We start from the raw sequence: 24,235 nt of genomic DNA, 5'->3' as shown, positions 1-24,235 counted from the left end.
CCTTTGTTGCCTTTTCAGCCGCTTTTTCTGCTTAGCTTTTTGTATTTTAATCTTTTTGATCTATCCTTCACTCCGTTCTCCTTGTCTGCTGGACTGTCATCCTTGCTGTGCCTTTCTGCAAGATCGTCTTTCCTGTTCCCACTTTGAATTCCCCCTAATGCTGCTGCGGCTTTCTCTGCCGTAGTTCTCCACCATTTTCCTTCATGACATGCCTCCTTTTTCCATATCATCTTGGGAAGCAGCTTTTGCTCTTAGGTTTTAAGAGTCTTTCCCTCTTTTCTCCTGCGCCTCTTGCATGGGCTGGTACAACTGTTGAAGTGGGATGTGGGGAGAAAAAAAAATACAATATTGGGGTAAATCCTTCAGCATACTATACAATTATTAGTTTGTATTTTACACTCTGTAGCTAGAATTACTGGAAATTCTGACAATATTTGTGTCTCTTGTTGTAGATGTTACCTTACCAATAAATGTGCATGTTTCATGCTCTTATTCACAATTATGTGTCTGCCATATTTGTTAAACTGAACAACTTAACAAGTGATGAATTAAGCTACAATCAATAATGTGATCTTATTGCATCTAAAAGTGTAGTACCATGTGTAATTATGCTGATAAAAGGTCCGCATAAAATAAATCACAGTTATTCTGATCTACTCAACAGCATAGCAATACCCTTCAGTATAGTCTTCGTTCAGATCTGGGCTCCTTATTTAAGAGAGATGGGTGTATTAAAAACAATTTCAGAAGAGAGGTACAAAATGGGCTAAAAGCTCTTGTAAAATAAGAACTACAAGGAGATGGTAAGAGGACTGAGCAAATTCAGTGTGGAGGGAAAAATGAGCCTCAGATGAGAAATGATAGTCCTGTTAATGTACTCCTGAATGTTGTTAAGACAATAAAGGTTAGTCCTTAAGGGCAGAACAAGAAGTAGAGGGCTCGTCCTGCAACAAGGGGGAATAAAAAGAGTAGGGCAAGTGTACTTACAGTACAACTCTTAGGTAATGAAATGGGATGGAAAGAGATAATCTGTAATTAATGTGCGTGGAGAAAGTCATGCCTAAACTACGTAGTACCTTTTGAGGCATTAGCAACATGATTTAACAATACTTTCTACAGAGCAGGAGCGGAGAATCAGTAAAGCATGCTATGTTGCTTTCAAACCGCCCCCTTTTCTCCTATATGATTCAGTGCCTTTGATTTAAAGGGGAAATTGTGCTTCAAAATGTGGGAATGTATGAAATTGCCTTTCCTTTGAGAACTATGCACCCAGCTGTAAAAGAGAGGAATTTGTGCTTATCTACCCGAAACGCCCCTCCAATGTTTCTCTGCGCTGTAGCAGTCTAAACAGTGGTAGTAATTCTGTTGTTGTTCTTTTCTCTTCAGGCTTGTAAGTATTACAGTTCCCAGTGGCATGTTGTGAACTACAAATATGAACAGTATTCAGGAGATTTTCGACACTTACCACAGTAAGACCTAGCTTAAGTTCTTCTTTTTTTTTATTTTTTCCTCTTAGGTTTGTGTCATTTTGCTGAGCTGTGTCCATATTTGCACTTTCCTGTGTCTTGTATGCTCTGCTTGTTTTACCATATTTATAGTGGCTTGCATTTTTAAAAAGGGGAAGAAAAGGTCCTTCAGCGAAAGTTCAAGACTCTGCAGAATTCGCTAGTATCAACAAACTCGTTTAGTGCTGATTCAAATCTTAAAAGTGTATTTGCGTATTCAAAGCACAGTTGATACAGGCAAGCTGGTTTTCTGTTTTCCTTAATAATGCATAAATGTCACTCACCTTTATCTGAGATTAATTCTCCTTTTAGTTGCTTTATATAACAGAGGAGTGAGATTTCACTGAAGGATTTATTAGCTGTATGGTACAAAAGAATCTGGGCCCATGTGTACAGCGTGCATTGGTACAGCACTAGTGATGCAAGGATGCAGCAAGGTGCCGGTGCCCATGCAAGCATTCATCCTGTCTGTACTTGGAGGCCATGTAAAGGTGCCGAGAGGAGACTTGAGCGGAAAGAAATGAGGATTTTGGTGTTCTTTCTTTCATGCATGGGTTTCTACCCATACTCCTTTCTCTGGGAGGGAACGTGTACTCTGAGGACTGTTTTGCAGAGCGGTTAATGAAATCACAGGATGCCTAAATGAGCGGTGTTACCACCTCCTTTCTTGGAATTTGAGTCATTAAAATCATGATACTGAATGAAAAAGATTGCTATGTGCATATACACCAACTACAGGAATGAGTGCTCTGACTTAAGTTGGAGTAAGAATGGAAACCGGTACTAACTAAACCATTGTTGCAGGAATCGATAAACCGATTCTTATGGTCCCTTTAGATGCTGTGTTTAGTGGGTTTTGTCTGTAAGCCTTCTCTCAGATCTGCAGCTCCTCTCTCATTTGTCAGTATTTTCACAAACAGTGAATATAGTAGTACAAAAAGCCATTAAAAGCAGTTTTGCTAATTGTTTTAGAAAATAATACATTAGTGCTCAAGAACAACATTTGCAGCACAGCATTTTTTCCATTTAACCTAAAGCATCTTTGCTCTTATGAAATATGCATTTGATAGACATGGTTGCATTACTCTGCACAAAAGTACATTTTAGCCAGTTATGTACATCCTCTTCTGTGAAGGTTATTTTAATATGATGACTTTGCTTTCATGAGTTCACACTCCACAGATATTACGGTGTCTTGGATCTTCCTTCCCCTGCCCTGCACGTAAGGGATCATAACTAAACATCTTATTTATATCATCAGAGCACAGCACTAAGGAATGTTTTGAATGCAGCACTACTTGCTGCTCCAGAAGTAAACTTATAGTAAGAGTGTCTGTTTTGTTTGCCGAAGGTTGCTATGGCTTTTGCACTTAACATGCCTTAAACAAAGCTGGTTTGGAGTCCACCTAACTTCAAAAGGCTTTGGATGAGTGTTAAGCATATAGTTTTGCATCGTGAAAAAGGTGCAGCATTTAAAATGCCACATCTTACTGCAGCCGAAGTACTCTTCTTGCCTAATGCTGTGCTGACTCTTCTCAGGGAGGGCTTCACATGTAGAAACACATGAACTGGAGCTCAGCAGCCTTCAGCAGCATTGAAAGGACTTTGTCCTTGTTTGTATGTGAGGACAGGCAGTGTTTCATGCTGTCATACACCATGCCAATTAATGAGAAAAAAGATTAATTCAGGTGCCTGAATTTGCTTTCTGAATACTGATCTTTTTGATTGGGAAGTAGTTGCAATTTGGCACAAAACACATGGAGCAGGCCTTGGGAACTAAACCTGTCCACAGTGTAATCCCACTGAATTCGGGTCTGCAACACCAGGGAAGGGCTCAGTGTGCAACAGCACAACCAGAATGTTTAGCGATTGCTTTAGTTTATTTCTGAGCGTATTCTTCCTCAGAAAGTTTTCTTCAGATCTTTCTACCCCTTAAATTCCCCTTTCTGAGCTCTCACTACCTCTTTTTATGCAGTTTTTCATGCTCTGCTCTGGTGTGTTCTTGCTTTTTGAGCAAGAGGAGGAGTGGAGGAAGCACAGTGCTCGCTTAGTGTGCGCACTGTGGTGGCAGTGCATGTGGGAACAAAGTTAATAGCAAAGTTTTTGCTGTCACTTATAAAGTGACAATCTGCACCATTTGGTAAATATTTCAGAACTGCTCTCTTGGAATTCTTCATTGCTATATGGATCGGCAGAGGCAGTAGGCGGAGAAAAAGAGGGTATGCTAAATGAATGAGATTAATTGCTTATCGCGTTTTATCTGCCTGCCTGAAAGGACTTATACCCAAGAGGAGGAAAGGAAAAACTTCTTCTAAGGAGAATGACATGGAGGGTTTGAGTGGATGAGTGTTTCTCGGGCAGTCAGCAAGGGAGCACTTCTGCAGGGTGTCCGACTATCTCCCCAGCAACAGTTCTGGTGGTGCTGCAGACTTGCACCTTGGATCAGCAGGCTTTTTTTTTTTAAATGTGCATACAGTGGTATTTTGCTGGTGGATGCAGATGTAGAACATGATAACTTACTGGAGCTTTAACTTGAGGCAGCCCGAATTCATTCATGGGACTGGTTTGTATAGAGAGAATTCATAATACCTGTAAAATGCTAAAGAAACTCCTTTACACCACCTGTTTCTAATGACGTAGACTTTGCTCTGCCTGTCCCAAGCTCCTAACACTGTCTCCTTCTCAGCTTTCCTGCTCTGCCACCTGCAGCATCGGTGGCCTAGCCTGTGCTGCCTCGTAGAGCTGCTCTGAGAGGCCAGAAGGATTTCCTCCTTTCTAGGAAACGTAGTGCAAGGCGGCTCCTCGGCAGCCTGGCGTTGGGTGGAGAGGCTCCGTTTCGGGCTGCGCCGACGGCCAGGCTGGGCAGGCTCTGCCGTGTTACGTGGGCAGACGGACCAAACGCAGTTGCAGTCCGATTTCTGAGCCCGTCCCTCCCCTGCTCCCTCTTCCTGTCCCCGCTTGCCTCAAGCATTTTTCTGTAGCTCTGGGGTAACAGGTCCCCTAACAGTGCAGAGCCTCAAGCACCGCGTGGTGTCACCACTTGCGTTTGGCCGGGGAGGGGGACTCGAGTCAGTCTGTCCTCAGGTTACCCTGGGAGCATTAGAGATTTTGAGCACTGACTAATAAATAAATCCCTTGGGTTTCTGTCTAAAAACATGACAGCTTGAAAGGTGGCTTTTCTAAAAAGTTTGGCTGCTTTTGGGTGGGGAGGGGTTAAGAATTTTTCTTGGTTATATTGGAAAACCTCTAATGGATTTCCATGACAAAAATTAACTCTTTTATAGATGTCATATATGTCAATTGATTTCAAAGGTTCCTCTTAGCCAAACTAACTAGTTGATTATGTTAAATAAACTGCAAATAGAACAAACTAAAATGGAATTAAAAAAATTCTTGTGTTCTCTTAACTGCACACATTTCACTCTCCTGGCTTTTTGGAAATGCTGACTTCCGTTACAATAGGGTATTGGAGACATGATAAAACTGATTTTGAAACAGAGAAAGCAAAGAGGAAATCAGCATTGCAAAAAAGAGTCCCTTTTTCATTTTCTGTTTATTCATACATAAGGTGTAGATTAGGAAGATGAAAGGAAAAAGCAATTGGAGGCATTTAATGTCATGTACTAGTGTGGGCTAAAGTCAGCTAACTTTAGAGAAGAGCCTTGCTTGTGGGGTATTCTTCCTAAACTCCCATGTGCATCGGCTTCCTTCTACTGGATAGAGTGCTGCTGCTTTCCTTCCTTCCTGAGTCTGGCTGAAGGAGAACTAGATTCTCTCAAAATCGGTCTTCCTGATAAATAATGGAGTTTAATACAACTTTTGTAGGCTTTCACTTGATAAGTAAAGGTTTTCAAGATGAGATTTAYAATCTTCAAGAATCTGAAAACAATTTTAATGCTTTTCAGGCCACAGAAAACAATTGGGATTTGTCCATTTAAAAATATCTTTCTATTTTCTGCTGTCTGGCTTATTGTCTGGCTATTAGTTAAGGTTTAATTCTGCAACTTAGTACTTTAGGCCTCAGTGCAATTACTTATGTGCTTAATATTAGGCAAGTGCTTAAGTGCTTTGCTTTTTCATATTCAGTGCTGTTTAGCAGTCTACAATATGAAGCTCTTATGTGGCACTGCATCAAAAAGATGTCTATTTTTATAATTCACTTTAAGACTTTTTTTGTGTATAAAAAAAATCTTGAAATATTGAAGAACTGTAGAAGCTTTTAGCAAAAAGTTTTAATTTTTTTTTTCTTGGTTAGAAAAAGTTTACAGTTTGCCCTCACTCATTTGACAGCCTTAAATGAGGTATTTTGGGGGGAACTGTTTGGTTTTGTTGCCTCTCTGTGTCATGGAAGAGCAGGGAAAAGAACAAGCAATGATCTTATCTTGGGTTTAGGACTGTTACAGCTTCATATTATTGGTTTAAAAAAAAAAAAAAGATATGTGGGTTTAAGATAAAAGCTGTCTTTGGAAGCTGTAGTGATTTTTAAAGAACCTAATAGAATCACAAAATAGGGGTATTGAAGATATCTTGGGAAGTCAGGATGGTTGCATCCCTGAAATAGCAGGTACATTAAATGAACAGTCTATCTCAGACTATACATTAAAAAAAAAAAAAATTTTTTTTTTTTTTTTTTTTTTTGGAACATGTTTTTCCTCTCCTGGCAGGAATGAATGTAGACCAGAGAAACTGCCTTCACACTCCTTCGAAATTGATCATGAAGATGTGGATAAAGATGAGGTATGTATTCTGCGGGGGCAGGGGGTTCCCCTGGAGAAGGGTTATTTATGGCTCTTACATCAATTGAAGAGTGATAATGGAAGCTTGTTATCTCCTATAAAATATTTCACATTTTAAATAACTCTGAATTTAATGGAACAGCTTTGTTTCTTATGTCATTATGTGCACAGCAGGAATATTAATAAAGTCTTATTTCAAAAGGAATGCAAGGATGATTATTTGTTGTCAAGCAGATATTCACGTTTTGGTTTTCTTTCACCTTAGAATTCAAAAAACAAGTCAATGCAATATTAATCATGTCTTTCATACAGGATACAACATCCCACTCATCTTCAAAAGGTGGCGGTGGTGGTGGAGGAGGATTAGCAGCAGGAGTTTTCAAGTCTGGTTGGCTTTATAAAGGGAATTTTAACAGCACTGTAAACAATAGCATTACTGTTCGGGTAAGGGGATAGCATTATTCTTTCTTCAATTTAGATTGTGCCCCACCAAGGCATACTTGTTTGCCATTGTCATTTAGCTTTTTATATCTCAAATTATGTTTGATAATATTACCTTAAGTGATCGTAAAATAATGTTACAGTTGTCTGCAAAATAGTGCAATTGCATTTCAGTTTGCAGTGGCTTATTATTTAAACCCTGTCTGTGAATAAAGTATCTGTGGGGAAAAAAAATTTACAGTACAACATTTTTGGTTCGTTCTTTCCTCACTTCAGTCATTCAAAAAGCGCTACTTCCAGCTGACACAGTTGTCGGATAACTCATACATTATGAATTTTTATAAAGATGAAAAAATATCAAAGGAGCCCAAGGGATGTATTTTCTTGGATTCTTGTACAGGAGTTGTACAGGTAAGTTTCATTTTATTTCATTCTGTTGTTTTGATGTCAGATAAACTTAAATAAGAATTACTAAAGGCACATATAAGAACGTGTACATGGATCGGAGAGTGGTCTTATTCTCCATTGCTTGAGATGAGAACACCATTGCTTTTGCACTTTGAGTGAGATCTCAGACTGGCAGGTTACAATACCTCAGTTGAGTTATGATAGCAGATCATGCATGCACTCTATGCCCATGGCAAACATGAGGAAAAAATATCATGGAAAGCTTCTTTTCATTGAAATTATTTTTTTTTAGTTACTAGGTTTTACCTTGTGTGTCTTAAGAATTAAGACCGTGATTGCTGTGGGTTAGAGAGACTCGGGTTACAAAGCATCAGCTATTAAGCAGTAGTAAGTCAATCTAGTATTAAGTCCTGAGTTTAGATTGTTTAGATTATTCAATAGACTCCTTGAAGAAGGCTCTCACATTCAGAAGTGATAGGCTTAAAAGCAGCAGGTATGACAGAGCCTTATTGTTTATGCAGCTCAGAAAAATAAATAGCCGGATAAATCCAACTTTGCTTCCTAAGGTTGGATTCTTAACTTTTCTCCCCTCTTGCTGCTTTTCCTCTATTCTTACTATTTTTTTTAACAATTATTTTAAATAATATATTGCTTTGGCTGATCTAGCACAATGTTTCAATTCCCTTTTTTTTTTTTTTTTTTTTTTCCCCCCTCTATACTTTGTTCTTTATTTCTCAGCTAGTAAAGATTGATAACATCCCACAGACTAGCTCAGACTGATTTGGAAGTTGCTTTGAAAGAAACTTTTCAGCTAATGCAAGGGAAGACCCTTGATAAACACTAGCCTTTCTTGATCAGAAAGTCTCCCTTTCCCCCAAAACAGGACCTTTGAAGCAAGAATAACCAGTAAGAGGAATTCACTCTGTGAACAAATGTTTGCTGAAAGCCCCTGCAGAACCTGACTCCCATGGTTGCACCCAGGGAAGTACCCAGCTGTAGGGGATGTCCGTTTCCCCTGTGTAGTTTAAAGGATGTTTCTCATTTCAAACAGATGTGAGAGAAGATAGAGGCAAATATATGGAAGGACAGTGATGTTTGTCTGTGTCAGTCCATTGGCTTGAAAGTCCCTAACAGGTAGCCTGGGAGTGTGACAGAAGCCCCAGAGGAAGTTCTGGTATAGAAGTCCTCTTTAGGAGTGTCTGAAGTCTGCAGTCAGCCTTGCGCTGAGGATTGGGCTTTGTGCATCTGCAATGATTGTCAGTATAGTGTGGAGACAATATAAACTGCTCCAGGCAGTTGGAGAGATCCTGGCCCTCCTGCTAAGGAATTTCTACTGCTACCTGACTCTCTGTTGTGCAGTTAGTTATGGTTAAGAGACTCGTACTCGGTTATTGTCAGTTTTAGGCTGTCTGTTGTACTTGATCTTCACCAGGTCTTGTGAATTGATGTTGCCTGGGCGTTTATAAGAATAGGAGAAAAATTGTTTGCTCCTGTTTGCTGGTAGTGTGTGCTTTCTTTTAAGATAGGCCTTAGCCAAAACCCCAGTTAAGCCCTGAATGTCCCTGTAGTGTGTTTTTTAATACAGATTGAATAGTAGTCCAGAAGGTGCCTGTGCTTCAATGATGTTTCTGATGCAACTCTACAGTAGCAAAAATGTCTTGGTTTCAAGTTTTCTAGGCTTTTTGACTGTCCTCTGACAGAAACAGCTCAGGAAACCTTTGAAATCATCCTCCTGAACTTTGACAGCTTCCTTCTAAAGCTCCAGCATCCCTGCAAATAGTCCAGAACTGTTGGAACTTTAACTTCACCTCTCCTCTACCACCAGATACTCTTTTCCTTGATTGCCCTTTTGATTGGCATTCAAAAGGATATAAATGTATTATATGTATTATATAAATGACTTCGCTAGCAAGAAATGAAAGTCTTAGAGGGGTAATAGTCCCAGGATCATCAGCTATCAGAGTCTCTATTACTTACAAAACGTGATGAACTTAGAATCATAAGACTGAAAGACAAAAAATTGCTTAGAGTTGCCATAAATAGGGAGAACTGGAGCCGTAAAATCTGGAGAAAGTCTGATAAAACTGAAGGCTTGAAGGAAGACTGCAATGTGAAATGTTCTGCTTTCACTAGTTTTGTACTACTATAAAACATTTGACTGTAGATGAATGACTTCTGAGCTCCTGTCTGATAGAGGTTGAGTGTCTAAATTGCTATAAACGTCCTGGAGAAAGCATCTCCAGATGAAATAAATACCTCCAAAACAATTCCGTTATTTTGAAAGAATGACCCTGTAGGCATTAGCCTTAGCCTGATGTTTCATTTATAGCTCATCCTTTTTTTTTTTTTTCTGCATCTGGTATTATTTCCTTCTGGAAGAAATCTTAAATTTGAAATTAAGTGTTGAAGATTACAACAAGCCAACCTCCAGGTCCGCTTACCATATGGAAGGGGTTATGGAGAAGCAAACTAAGAAAGGGCACATTTTTTTCCTATTAACTGATCAGGAGGAAAATAGTTGGCTTTAGATTTGAAACAAAGACTTTGCTGTAGATCTCGTCTTCTTGCCAGAAGTCTGAAGTGCAGATGGAAAAGTGGATATTGAAGTTTTCCTGCCCTAATGTTCTTAAGATTCAGCATGTGAGATGTATTGCTCTTTTAGATAATGTCTAATAGCATTACATTACCTGATATAAAGATCTTGGCCATGTCTGTAAATGGAAGTACATAATATAGACAAGAAATGCATTCATTTTGATGCTCTTTGTACTCTTTCAGAAGAGAAATTGAAAGGTAGCATTTTTCTGTATAGATTATGCATAAACTGATATACGTAATCCATTTATACAAAGAGCTTTGAACAGGCAGTAGCCTAAGTTTCTTAACATATTTCTCTTCAACATTTAACCCTTGGTCAAGCCATTGTGGTTCATCAGTAAATACAGATTTCACTGGAATTTTAGTCATTGTTTTACATTAATTTGAATGTATACAATGATTAGAGGATCTATAAATTTCACTGTGATCGAGCATAGTTTCAGTTACCCAAGAATGAATTGCTACAAACCCCAGCCATATTCTCACACTAGTAACTTCTAGTAGCTTGGGCGAACTAAAATTTAGGTATGTGATAGAATATTCACTTCAATGAAGTACTTTATGGAAATGCAGACTTAAAAGAAAGAAGAAAAAAAAAAAAGACACAACTACTTCTCCCCCCAATCCAAAATCAGTTTGGAAAGTTGAAACTTCACTGATTCAGTTGACCAGTTTGCTCAGCACAACTGATTCCTAAGCTGGATCATGGAAGCATAATATAAAGACTGGAGCAAGCAACTAATAACAGATTTGGGTAGGAATCTTTTTAAGTTATCTCTATTGTTGGGAAAAATGTACGTGGAACTTTATTCTCAGTGTCTTGAGTTCTGTCCCTTTCACTGCTAATCCAACTCAATTCTTACCTCTTTCTTGTACGCAAAAGAAGATATTGCTATGATCTCACTATGTAAACTATTGGTATAGGACTATATTTCTCTGTATTGAGATACAATTATGGTATGTAGAACTAGAGGATACTGTTGTCATATTATTTAGGACTGCTAATTAAGAAAAATAAAAACCTAGTGGATTGGCCACTTACAGTAGGGGTGAACTCTTTTGGGTTCATCAGTCTCACTTCAAGGTTAGATGTGTCAACAATGTCTTAATTTTAGTTAATAGCAATTTTTTGGAATATTGAAAATAAAATGCTGGCACTGATGTCCATAGTCAATGGTTGTATAATTTTGATCAAGTAAAAGGGGATAAGATGCATGAGTGTTCTTTGAAATCTAAGCAAGGAGGACAGACAATTGATGTAACTGCTTTCATAAGACTACCACAGAAAAACCTTTGATTAAATTTGAGGAATGAAGCATATGATATTAGAAAATCACATCACTTCATTTAATTTTATTGAGCCCTTTCCCTAAGGACCTGCTGATTTTCATGACAGAATTTGATAGATTAACCATCTACTGCAGGTAAAAGCTAGTGTTATAGAATGGAACTGAATCTGTTGTCAGTATACTGGGAATTGATTCTAGTTCTGTACTTTAAAAGGATAGAATTGCAATGACCGAGCAGTAGTATATCTCACCTTTTGTATACTGTAAAGAATTATTGAAATTGCCGTAGTCATTTTTAAATCATTCTAACACTTCAAGGTGACAATACCTATCAGAATTGTCCACTCTAATCTTTTCATGCAGAGGAATTTGTACCCTTCCGGTCTTCTGGAGAGATTTGCTGGTTAATTTCTGTTCCAAGTTTAGACTTGCATTATCCAGAAGCTCTTTCAGAAATGTAAGCACACAGTATATGTATGGTTCCTCTCTCATCTTCCTGCCCCCATCCTCCAGAATAAAATTGTATTGAAATTTTCTCATCCTAACCACAATATTTCTAACTTCATTAGCTGCTCTGGAATTAAGTTAGCTTTGGGTAGCTTGTTAGTAGCATCTATAAATATCTTGAAATAGACTGTATAAATTGTTCATATTTAGTTCCTTTGACCTGTTCACACCCAACCTCAGCAGTCAGGAGAGGGACACTCTAAACTCATGCTGACTTGTTTGCTTGCCTCCTAGATTGAGTCTAGTGAAGTCTATCCTGTTCCTACTGAGCAAATATTCATATTATTTAACACTGTCTTGTATCTTTTCTTGTGTCTGGCACGCTGATCAGACTTGAGCTTTAAGGGTGTTCTCTCCAGACAACCATAAATCATGTAGCAATATTCATTTCATATATTGTACTTTCACCTTCAGAGGTCTTTCATTATTCCACCTGGGAAGTATTCTCTACCATAGTTTCAAGTGTTACTGTCCACAGCCTTAGATGTTCCACGGTTAGAAGCTTTCAGATGCACAAAGACTCAGGTTGACATAAATTTGCATTAATAGCACGCCGTTTGGATTTTCTTTAAAGCCAGTGAATTTTGCTTGAATTTTAGTTTTAAGGATTGACCATATTAAAGCCTATCGCATGGATGCCTTTTTCAGTACCTTCTTATAATAAGTTCTGGTGTTTATTTTTCTTTTCCTTTTGTTACAACAGAATAACAGGCTTAGGAAACATGCCTTTGAGCTGAAAATGAATGACCTCACCTACTTTGTGCTGGCAGCTGAAAATGAACAGGATATGGATGACTGGATTTTCACACTCAACAAAATTCTGCAAATAAATCCAGAGGGGACCATTCAGGAGAGGAAAAGTGCAGATCTCACCGAACTGAAACTTGGTAAGAGTGAATAACCTTGCATTGCTTTTCAAATCAAATGCAAAAAATTGAACCTTCAGATTTCACTACTGAATCATTTTAACTGCCTGAGTCTCTAATGGATTCTGCATCTATTGATTTCTGACGAAGCAGCACCAGTCTTTTGGCAATCCCTTCACAATGTCAGTTAACTCCCCACAGATCATTTTCAAAAGGCTGTGGGGGAGGTTAAATTGCTCCCAGTAAAGTTAGTGGGAATGATGTGGCTGTGCTTTGCATGTGCAACTCTTTTTCATATACAGTTTTCTCTGTTGGAGATCTTGCTGGTACTTCATGTATTACAGTATTGAGAGTCTGAAGGCTTTAAAGAGTTTTCTCCTGGAGAGGTCAGATCAGTTCTTTTTCCAGCATTTTGTTTTCTTTAAGCATCTGGAGCTAAACTTTTTTTAAAAAAAAAAAAAAAAAAAAGGCAGCTGTGGCATATTGCTCTTTTAGTGGAAGCTTACTGACTTTTCATTTCTTGCTTTTGTGAGTTTGTGTATTAATGTGCTTTCCTTTTGGAAGGAAGGGTTGGATGCTCTGTTATACTGTATTCTTCATGTGGCAGTAACTCATCATCCCTTGCATAATAAATCTGTGTTCAGTTGGGATGAGCCCCAACTAAAATCCTGGGACCGAATGTACTTGAAACTGTAATATGTATTTGAACTGCTTCTACTCTAAACTGAATCAAAGCTTTGAATCCACATACACCTGAATCTTGGGGAAGTTTAGAGGCAACTGGAGGCTTTAGCCTGGTATTTATTATAAAGGCTGATTTTGAAAGGGTAGGATGCTCTTTCATATAGCCAAAGATGTTTGTATGATTTGGAGGCACAAGACACTTGCACTTCAGAATCAGAGAAGTACTTTTTAAATTCCCACCCATAAGGGATATTAATGAAGCAGGAAGAAAAATGTGCATAAAAGGTCAAAGGCACAAGGCTAACAGAAAACAGAAGCCTCTACTGGTGAATACCCTGATAACTAGCAACAGGAATATGCTATGGAGTTAACTTGTCAAAAGGCACGATGCTTTCTTGGCAGAAGAGCCCTAAATGGATGTAATTACTTATTTCCCATTGGGCTGAACTACCTCGTGGAAGCAGAATGGTCCCTAGTGAGAGAGTGTAAGAGCCAAGTAAAGGGGTTGCTCTATAGTTCTGTTGTCTGGATCCATAGATTTGCAGCCCCCGGAGTCAAGGCTAGATCTCTTCCCTTCCCAAAGACTGGGTAAGCCCCCGTTGGCCTCCTTGACTTCACTGAAGGGTGAACCCTTTGCTGAGAGTCTGGAGTCTGTGGGTTGGAATAAATTCTCGGTGTTGCCTCAGGAGGGACTGAGAGAGCAAAGAAAGACGTCTTTGTTGTGGGCATGGATATTTGTCATGAATGTGCCAGGCGTTTCACTGAATAGACAGAGATGGGCCCCTTGTTGGGAAAGCTTAAATGGAGACAGTTATAGTAAACACCAGTGGGAGATGAGCCTGAGAACGACAGAGGTTACATTAGTATTTCTTACATTTTATAGCTTGATGATGATAAGAGATTTAAAAAAAAATTAAGATGAGGATTGATATTTAAGACTCTATGGTAATAGCAAGTATAATAAATATTTGAATAATTGTTTTCTTCTCAAGACCCTGCAGACGTTTCAGTGAATTATGATGGCCCTCAAGAAGAGACTGATTCTTCAGAGAATGCCTTGCACCCGGACTTCGCAAAAGTAATAGATGCTATGTTTTTCTTTACAAGCTTAGTGTGAAGTGCTACCTATGTCAAAAATGCCTATGACTGGATTATTATTAATATTGTGAATGGTTTAAAAATATAGCGCAGCCCATGTTAGAAACATGACAAATGGTGGGAATCATTTTCTTTCTGAACAGCTGATGACTTTGCGTAAAGGAGAGAAAAGCTTCACCAGAAGTAACTCTAAGGTGTAAAGGAAGTAGGTGCTCCCTACAGTAATTCGATTTAGACCAGTGAAGTCAAGTGTCTGGCCCCCATAGTTTTCTGTGAAATATTTACTCTTTAACTGCACTTAGCAGACTTCAGCCCTTAGAAAGCCAAGACTTCCTGTGTGGCATGCAGTATTTCAAGGAAACAACCTGTGAACTGGTCACCACCCTCTGTAATTTCATTGAAAGATGCATATTGTATCAGAAGAAGCGTTTTGTCTTCTGGATCTCATAAACTTCTTCATGTAGATGAGATAATTGTAGAAGGTGTTAAGAAACTGTTTTGATGAAAGGGTAGGTTGGAAATATTTCAATGCTTGTTCTTAAATGAATGTATGGTCTGTTTGTGATCCTCTGTCACTGAGCTACTATCTATATATACAGCCAGATGTCTGAGGATGTTACTCCCAGTGACTTGAGCTGAAAGCTGTACAGGCAAATGAGGACAGAACTTGGTTTACATTTTATTCTAGATTGTATTCATATTTATGAAAGTTACTCAGAATTAAAAAACAAAAAACAAAACAACAACAACAAAAAAAAACAACACGCCAGGTAAAACGTAACTGAGTTCATGTGTTAAGGACAGCAGTAGTATCTGATTATCTCATCTGTTGATAGTCATTACTGGAAATGGTTTAGTTAATGCAGGTATCTCAAAACTGTAACTGGTAGATCAGACTACTGGTGGCCTAAAAGGCTAAAATAGGTGTTCTACAAATTTTACTATGCCTGTACAGCCGTTCGTATGATTAATTCCTATTCTTCCTCTTTGCTGCTTAACCTTGGCTGGAGTAGGAATCTGTGGCCTGTCCCTAACCCGTGACATCTGATCCCACCCCTTCCTAAACCCTATGCCAGGGGCACATTGGGACCTGCTTCTGCATGCCAGCCCATGGGTGGGGGTGGTTGGGACATGAATCTAGAGCTCTGGGTCTTGCTGTGCTGCTTCTCCCATTGCTTACTGTGTGTCATCAATGTCATGCCACTGTGAAAAGCACAAAGCATGAATGTGACACATGAGCAAGAGCAGAGCCAGAACATCTCTGCTGAAGTTCCTACTCAGTCTGAGACATCCAGGGAAGTTGCAGCCCCCTTGAATAGTTCAAACATTGAAAATAGTGAAAGATTAGGAAAAATGACCTGCAAAGAAAGCCCAAAGGATTTGAAGCTACTTAGATTAGGAAGAAAAGTTTTAGAGAGAACATGAGGGGTTTGTAAAGGGAAAGGAATGTGTAGGGTATACTTTTATGTGGGAAAAGAAAATATTCAAGTTAGACATAAAAACAAACCCTTAAATGACAGGGTAGGGAAGCACTGGATTGCCTGGGAAAGTTGGTGAGTTGGTTTTATCAGGGGATTTATTATCAACTTAGGCACATGACTGGCAGAAATAAAATTATTGTGGCTGGTCCTCCATTGTGGCAAAGGGATGAATGAGGAGATGACTCCCAGCCTTATGTTTGTGCGCAGTTCTGTAACCCGCATAATTCTGCCCATCTCTAAGATTGAGCTACATGTTTCTACCTGTCAATTTTTGCCTTCCCCCCAACAAAAGTGGTTTTCTGTGGGGGGGGAGGGAGGGGTGTCCCCACTTGTGAATCCCCCAAATATTATCTTTTTTTTTTTTTTTTTTTTTTTAATTCTTTAGAAGTATACCACAGGTTGAAAATCCCTGGCTCACAGGCATATGCCCTTCAAAAAAATGCTTGAAGGCACTATAGGATAACTTGCAGAAATGAGAAGTGTTGGTATAAATGAAACATAGAACATTCATTTAAAGGTTTAACAACTGGGTGTGCATTTCTTTCCATATGCAGAAAACTAATTTGTTATCTGTCATCACAGTACATCGCAGAAACAGAAGAAACAGTGAAAGCCTCTCGAAGTGCAGAGCGACTAAATCTGTTCTCCTTGGATCCTGATATAGCTGTAAGTGGAAAATCCTGTTTTCAATTTCTTGGAAGTTTTAAAACAATGCAGGTGGCCTAAGCTAAGTAGGCTAGCTAGACCCCAGCTTGGTTCGGAGCCCAGCAAGCAACTGGGTACGCCCGAGACTTCCACCCGATGCTGACTTCGCTTGTGCCCACAGCACTGTAATAGTCAAGCGAAAGCTAGACACTTTCAGCTTGGAAGGGGAAACAAAACTCTGTCTCTGATCTGTAGAGGTTTATGTATAGATTTGACCTATAGTTGAACTTTGAGTCCTTAAAGCAGACTGAAAATCTCACAGGAGCAGTACTGCCCCTTGGTTTGGAAACATTTTTAGAATGGTGCTTTAATTGGATTTGAGAACAGAAGTGGGAATGGATGTAAAAACAGTGAGAGGAATAATTTGAAAAAGCTATCTATGTGAAAAAGCTTAGTTGAAAATTTAGGAATTGCAGATCGCTTTTCACTTTATCTTCAGCTTGCTTATCGTGTAGTATTAGAATTCAGGAGTCGAATATTGTTATTGCTTGTACTGAATGTATGGTTTTCAGTGATTTAATTAGAAAACTTTATTTACTTAAAAAGGAGGCTACAAGAAAAATTGGGATCAGTATATTCAAACTTGAACCTGTGGTCAAATCGGCTGCAGCAGTGCTATCGAAAAACATTAATTAAGCTGAAGTACTGGCATATTCTATAAGTATGTGGGAAGGAGGGTGAAAGTATGAATTGTATTCCAAAGATGCGGTGTTATAGTCCATAAATGTGGGGCTATTGCATCTAGATCAGGAAATTAGAGCTAAAATTTCAAATATAGTAAGTAAGCAAAAAAAACACAGCTTTTTGCTTCACTTCCTAATCTGTAAATTAGGAATAACACTCATTTACTATAGTAATATGAAGGTATCAGTGATTTTATGAGGTTTTTCAGGGGGGGCTTCAGTGATAGTAAACAGCCCTTAAAAGCTTACTTTGGATTACCTTGCTTTTTCCATACACAGCTAATCACCTGACTTGTTTGTTTCAGTCCTTGAATCCTCCGAAGAAGGAGTTTCCAGGGACGTGTTTGGTGATCAAGCCATTTGAGGAAAAGGCTGCAAAGAGGATCCTGATAACTTGCAAATCCCTCAGTTTGAATCTCCAGGCCTGTGTTACTGAAAATGAAAACGATCCTCCAACCAACGTAAGCTTTTCCATTTCCCTGTGTGTTTTTTTTCCTCCTTTCCCTCTAGAAAGGACTTTCTGAGCACATGCTGCTTTCTGTTTGGTTAGAACAAGGTAAAATGAAGGCTGCATCATGCACACGTACTGCACTCCCTCCTCGTCCTCTGCCCAGCCACTTGGAATGAATAATGAAACTGAGGAACCTTTCAACAAACATTTCAAAGCTGATTTAGATTGCAGACTTTTAGCTACAGTTGAATGAGGAATTAAAGATATTAAGATCCTTGAGGGATATAATTGCTGTAAGAAGAACAAGTTTAAACTGCTAAGATTTATGCAGAGAGGCCACTGAATATCAGTCGCTGGTGGATTTATTTTTATTTTTATTTTTTTTGGTGGGGGGTGTGGGGGGTGGTTACTAGAAAGACTAAGGATCAGGAAGACTGAATTCTCTAAATTTTAGAAGAGAAGGCAAAATGGAAAGGACTGGCTGCTTCCTCTGGTAGGAAAACCCAAATAAAAATAAGAGAAGGCAGAAAGTTTTGCTTATTCTTGCTTCTAAAAAGGGCAGGGGGGCGGAGGGGTGGGTAAGCAGGGAAAAGCAAATTGTTCTCCTCTGCGTGCAACTTTTAGTTTCCCTCTGAAGCAGGGGAGTTTAGAGTATTTTGACCAAATTAGTGTCCTGACAATTCAGCTTTAATGCATTATGTGTAAGGCATTGATCTTTTTTCTTTTTTTTTTTTCCCCTCTTCATTTAAAGATGACCTCTATAGTGACTGCATATTCAGCATGATGTGATCAATACTTTTTTGGCAAACTGGAATAACTCTTTAATGAAGTCATGATAACTCTACCAAGGGCATGCAATAATTCATTACAGAGGCTGAAAAAGCATAGACTACTGTACCTGCTTTTGCATTGTTCCTTATCTACATAATTCTAGGATTCTGATTTCCAGATAGCTCAGAACTTGTTGTCACTAGTTGGTTGTTATTATTTTGTGACTGATTTGTTTCATCAGAACTGTGGAGGCCATCTGGAGTTTACTTACAGTCATAGGACTTTAATTTGCTGATAATATGAAATAGAATAAGTGGGTAATGTCAGAACTGTTTGAATGTTCTTGGTTTCCTGGGAAAATGGAACATGCATTTCCCACAGAATAATATACCCACACATATTCATCCATACCAGTAAGCATTTTTCACCTCCTTACCTTTGTCATCTTTATGCCACATTTCTGATGATCCCTGGAAAGCCCTTCTTCACTGTTCTTTCCATATTTTATAGTGACTGTGAAGCTACATTAAAAAAATTTTTCTGTAACATATTTCTCTGTGGCTACATTCAGTTACTCTAATGCTTGTCTATGACAAATATATCTGCCTATTTCTTCTTTGAGTTAGCTGTCAGTTACTGTTCTGGCTCAGTGTTGAACTGTTTGTAAAAGCCCCTAAAATCTCATGGTTAAAAACTTACTGCAGGGGGTGGGGATGGGAGGTGGAGGATTTTTGTTTGGTTGGTTTTGGAATCTTACAATTTGTGAACAATCCTTGTTTGCTCTCTTTTTTTTCTAACTGCGCAGATGTAATAAAAGCTAGGGTTTAAACTTCTTGCTCTCAGTTATGGCTATGGTTTATTTCTGATGTTTTCCTCCAGGTAGAGCCTTTCTTTGTGAGCGTGGCGTTGTATGATGTCAGGGATGGCAGGAAGATCTCTGCTGATTTTCATGTGGATTTGAACCACACGCTTGTTAGACAGATGATTTCAGGTTCCTCATTTTCATTAGAAAATGGCACTGTTGAAAATATAGACCCAAATGAAATGGAAGAACCACAGGTCAAAGGGTTCCCAGAAGAATGGTTGAAGTATCCAAAACAGGTATTCCATATGTGACTTGTATGACTTTTATTTTAGTTCAGTAGTTCTTACATTAAAAAAAGTATTCTTGAACATATCAGTGGTACTTGCTTACACGTACTTGATTTTGAGTTCCCTTGGTGCATTTTTTTTAAATCATTTGCAGTCACAACTTTTAAAAAAGTTGGTGTCTCTTATTTAGAGAAACCCACTCATGGTTTTTTTGTGCTCTTTGGGTTCACCCACTGACAACTCCCATACCAGGCAAACAAAATCATAACTTAAAACCTCATGTAGATGCTGCATTAATCTCAAAGTACCTCCACATTCTTGCAGTTATTGTAACCCTTGCCCTTCGTTCCCCTTACATTACCTTCTCCTCCATGTTATTCCACCGAGTTGTAGCTGATTTAGTCCAGCATTTGATTCTTCAAGAGAAAAGGTGTATTAGCTTAGGTGTTGCTAACATGGTCGTACTGCTTCTTGACTTGAGCTAATATTTTTGCAAGGTGCTGTGCATGCACAAGCTTACTTCAGCACTAGTGCAAAGATTGGGGGGGGGGGGGTGTTTTCCCTCTTCCCCTAGGTCTCTTGAATAGGTAGATATATGCCAAGCGCTCTTTTCTGAATTTGGTTTGTTGGCTTTTCCATCAACAAAGAACATTTCATTTCTCCAGCGTTCCTATATGCTTTTTAACTGTCTCTTACTTTCTCTCTTATTCGCAGGCTCTTTTCTCCATAAGTAATCCCCATTCTGAGATTGTATTAGTGGCAAAAATTGAAAAGGTGCTTACAGGAAACATTGCCAGCAGTGCTGAACCTTACATTAAAAATCCTGATTCTTTTAAGGTAAAGTAACAGGAACATCAATTCCTTCTTTGTTATTTTCAACTTGTTGGAAGTTGAATGTATGGCAAACTGTGCTCGTAAATCTTACCAATTTGTAGTTGCTTAATGCTGCAAGCTCACATGAGGCCCACCTCTAAGAAGACAAATGTTCAAACTCCATTAACTTCAGTAAGATGAAATCCTTACATGCAGTGATCAACTGCAATATGGTAGATGTTGTCATTCAGTTTGACTGAATGTGATAGCGCTTTGATTGCAGTGTACGAATCCATTTGTGGTGCATTTCTAATGCTAATTATACCTCAGCAAAGTGAAATTCTCTTTCAGCAATCCTTTAGAAGCTACGAGTTAGTGCACTTTGTATAGGAGTAAAGCTGGGGTAGGCACCTACCTGTTCCTGTCTCAGAGCAGGCAGTGTATTTACATTGGATAGGTTACAGCAAGCTGGAATAATAATTGTAACTAATGTAGTTCTGACTGGAGGAATGCTGGAGGGGTTTCATTCATCAGCAGGTCTGTGATGTCTTTGCTCATCCCAGAAACTGTTCTGTCAAGGGTAGTACAAGACTAAATTATTTTAGGGACATTATAGCCCGCTCAGCAGAGGGGTGCTTGGATGTATTCCATGCTGCACTGCAGATATTTTAATGATGTTGATGAAACAACTCATATTCTCTCCTTGTAGTGTGCACAGAAAGTGTTAAAATCCAATAAACAGTTCTGCAGCAAGCTGGGGAAATACCGTATGCCATTTGCTTGGTCAGTGAGGTATGTATTCTTTTTGTAATTTGTAGCTGTATCTTACAGCTTATTCTACTCATGAAATTGTATCCTTTTACTCTTTCGCACTTTTTATGCTTGAAGCTAAGCAAAGCTTTCTATGTGGTCCAGGTCCTTGGCATATTTATAGCTTTATAGGTTCACTGCCCTATTTCTTTACAYGGATGAATGTTGGTTACCTTCCTATTAAATATTAGTATGGTGTAATCTTTTATTCAGGTATATAGTGAAGTTGCCAGGGAGTAGCAAGGATGACTGACAGAGTATCAATTTATGATGAGCTCCACCAGTGATTTGGTGCTCAAAATTACCAGACAGACTTTAAAGTCATAGTTCTCACAAGAATCTCCTGTGAGGATGATGGTTATCTGAAACAGAGTTGTAATGGGCAACTAAAATATGGGTGCACAAGTCTGAAGCTCTGTTCTTGTAATGATGCCTGTCAAATTTTAAGAAAGTCAAATGAAGGATCTGGAGACTGTTGTGCCCCAAAAAACAGTGCCTTGGCGGTGGTATTGAGGAGAATGGAGTGCTTTAGGTCCTCTTGAGCTTTTAGTGGTTGCTAGGTGATAGACAGTTATTTTCATCTTTGGTCAGCTGGGTTTTCTTGCAGATAAATTTAGTAGCAATAATTTATTTTATTCTTTCAATCTCTTCTCTGTTAGTTTTTGTGTTTCCTTTCCCAGAGCTCACTGTGTTCTCTGCTGTGCTGCTCTGTGGCCTCTCCCTCCACACTTGATCCTGTGCCACTTGATTCCSTACTATCACCTCACTTCCAAAACCAGATATAGCTTTCTTCTTCCCTTCAGCTTTTCATATAACTCCTTCCTCTGTCCTCTTTTCTGGTGTTTCTTTCTCAGTTTTCTTTGCTTTCCTCAGCCTGCTGCTGCCCTGTGGTGAGAGCCCTCTCCTGACGGAGACCCTCCTGCGTGCCCCTGTGACAGCTCTCTGCTTTTTTCCCCCATGCGTGGGGTAGGGAAAAGCTCCCCGTGATAAGGAAAGCTGTGCGTTGCCGGGTGAAATCATTGCTCCTCTTCTATGGCCTCTGCTCTGGCAGGGGGTCAGGCCTGGCGGCGTGCTAACTGAGGCTCTAGGAGGGAAAGAGGAAAGAGCATTAGATTCAAGCTCATGCTGTGGCGTTGCCCATGGCCGCGGGGGATAGCTGTGTGGCTGATTGCCTCTGCTCGGGGGGTACGGAGCACCAAACAGGCCTGGTCTGCCACTTCACGTGCAGGTGAAAGCTTATTCTTAAATGGCTAGGGTGCTTAGATGGCAAAGTGGTAAGGGAGAAAACACATGGTAAAGTACCACCGTTTGAAGAGTTCATTTATTTTTTTATTGCCATATGTTTTTGTCAATATCCAATAGGAACAGGAAAAGTATGTGCGTGTTCAAGCGAAAGGTGGATAATGTGTTCTGTTTTGTCATATCTAGCTCAAGGATGCTCTTTAATATTAATTGGTTCTGTGTAGCTGGAGGACCATTCATCAAAATGATATTGGCGGGTGTCTCTTGGTTTGACAGAACTACTTTAAGCATATAAATAATGAAAGGTATGATGGTAATAGATGTGCAGGCTGGGCATCAAACTGAGCTGAGGCTTTTTATGAACTCTCCTGCCTGACTCGTCTGTGACTATCCCATTAGTGGTATGTGCTGGAACTTGGTTGTTGTTACAGCCATCTTCAGGTGGCATGGCAATTTTAACCACTAGGTCAGGGCCAGGTTCTAGGTAGTCACCCATGCATGTGGAGAAGGCTAAAACATTCTTCCACATCTTCAGCAAATCCTGTCTCAGAGTGTTTTTTGCCATTAAAAATACAGGACAGCATCCTTGCTTTGAAGGAAATGCCTTCCCCTTTCATAGGATTCTCCATATGGCAGCACTGAGTTGCCCCTCAGTGGGAGGGAGTAGGCAGAAGCAGAGTTCAAGGTGTGCAGTCCTGGGCTTCTGCACATGTGTGTGTCCATGCCATAGCTGTGCTGCTCGAGGGCGTTATGTAGCACTGTGCCTCAGTCCAGGGTTGTAGCTGCAGGTCTGCCCTTGCTCTGCCGAAGTCAAGTCTAACAGACGTGAATTAAGTTTTATTTCTATCCCTGTAAGGTGGTTAGCACCTTACAAGCCTGTCAAGCTGTGCTGGACTTAGAAGTATAGCGCTTTTCAGAAGACTCCTCACCTCCTTTCAGTTCTGTTTTATGTTTCTGGTTTTATCTTTAAAATATCAATTGGCAGCTCCTTGGTCATCCCAGGCCTAGCACCCTAGCCATTTAAGAATTATTACAACTGCATAAATTTATTTTCTAATAATGGAGCATGTAGATGTGGGCTAAGGAATGAAATCCTGATCGGTTAAGACTGATTAATACGTAGGGCTCTGCTCAGTTCAACCTGCATGTGAGTTTTTTGACCTCTGGCGTACCGTGGGATACGCAGCTATGTAGGCAGCAGCTTGTGTATGCTGAAGGTCTATGGAAAGATTGCGCTACTGACTGCTGCCCCTTGACAGGGAACACAGCAGTTCCTGCTGCTGCTCCTGCACACAACAGGGTTTAGCTGGGTAGCTGAATAGCCATTTTATTTGGGAATTCCATGCAGAATGCTTAATTTGAACAGGTTGGAAACTGGCTAAGAACATAAGGCAGGAAGAGAGCAGTAGAAATTCATTTGAGAGGAATTTGCATGTTGCTTATTCAGTATGCTAGGTCCTGGGGTGCCTGAGTCTTGGCCTTCCTCAGTCTGTTTCCTTGAGGTTTTTATCAGTGAAAAACCTGGGTTCCAGTCCCATACTTTCAGAAGTGGCAATGACTTGTTTCACTGGGTATTTTCACTGAAATGAGACTTCTTTTTTCGGCTACACAGTCCACAATCTTAGAAAATAAGATTGAAAAGATCTCCAAATTGTACTGTATTTTCGCCTTCCCTAGGATCAAATCCTTTCTAAATATATTTGTCTAAACAATATGTCTGGCTGTAATTCTTCCCAATATAAATGGGAATCCATGCTTATGCTGTTAGCAAAGGCACAGTGAGTTCAGCATTTCACAGACTTACTGTGCATGCATTACACAGGTGGCTGACACATGGGCAGAGGACATAGCTGGGATTTGTGGATGTCCCTCAGTTCCCAGAGGCAATGTTTCCACTTGGAAAAAGACCATCCGGGGAAACTGGGGTTTTTGGTAGCTTTAGTCTGACCTCTTCCTAAAAACATCCGTAAGCATCCCTAGGCATCCTAAAGCAGTGCTTCACTACTCAGACCATTGAAAAGCTTTCCTTCCATTTGTAGAATCACAGAAAATATG

The 24,235-nt window shown here is 39.5% G+C and overlaps 1 protein-coding gene across 10 annotated transcripts in view; it reads left to right on the top strand.

Annotated features, from left to right (window-relative positions):
* DOCK10 (dedicator of cytokinesis 10) overlaps positions 1–24,235 on the top strand; it is a 166,114-nt gene that overhangs the window by 76,636 nt on the left and 65,243 nt on the right. For all 10 annotated transcript variants that reach the window (XM_026073062.1, XM_026073063.1, XM_026073056.1 and 7 more), the window contains exons 4-14: positions 1,387–1,469; positions 6,170–6,242; positions 6,554–6,685; positions 6,959–7,093; positions 12,188–12,371; positions 14,027–14,112; positions 16,196–16,279; positions 17,307–17,462; positions 19,103–19,324; positions 20,030–20,152; positions 20,838–20,920. In XM_026073062.1, the coding sequence (XP_025928847.1) occupies positions 1,387–1,469; positions 6,170–6,242; positions 6,554–6,685; positions 6,959–7,093; positions 12,188–12,371; positions 14,027–14,112; positions 16,196–16,279; positions 17,307–17,462; positions 19,103–19,324; positions 20,030–20,152; positions 20,838–20,920 (1,361 nt within the window). The remainder of the gene's footprint in view (positions 1–1,386; positions 1,470–6,169; positions 6,243–6,553; positions 6,686–6,958; positions 7,094–12,187; positions 12,372–14,026; positions 14,113–16,195; positions 16,280–17,306; positions 17,463–19,102; positions 19,325–20,029; positions 20,153–20,837; positions 20,921–24,235) is intronic.

The sequence above is a fragment of the Apteryx rowi genome, unplaced genomic scaffold (assembly GCF_003343035.1).
Source record: "Apteryx rowi isolate R43461 unplaced genomic scaffold, aptRow1 scaffold_36, whole genome shotgun sequence".
Taxonomy (NCBI): Eukaryota; Metazoa; Chordata; class Aves; order Apterygiformes; family Apterygidae; genus Apteryx; species Apteryx rowi.
This window is presented reverse-complemented; position numbering and strand designations above follow the sequence as displayed.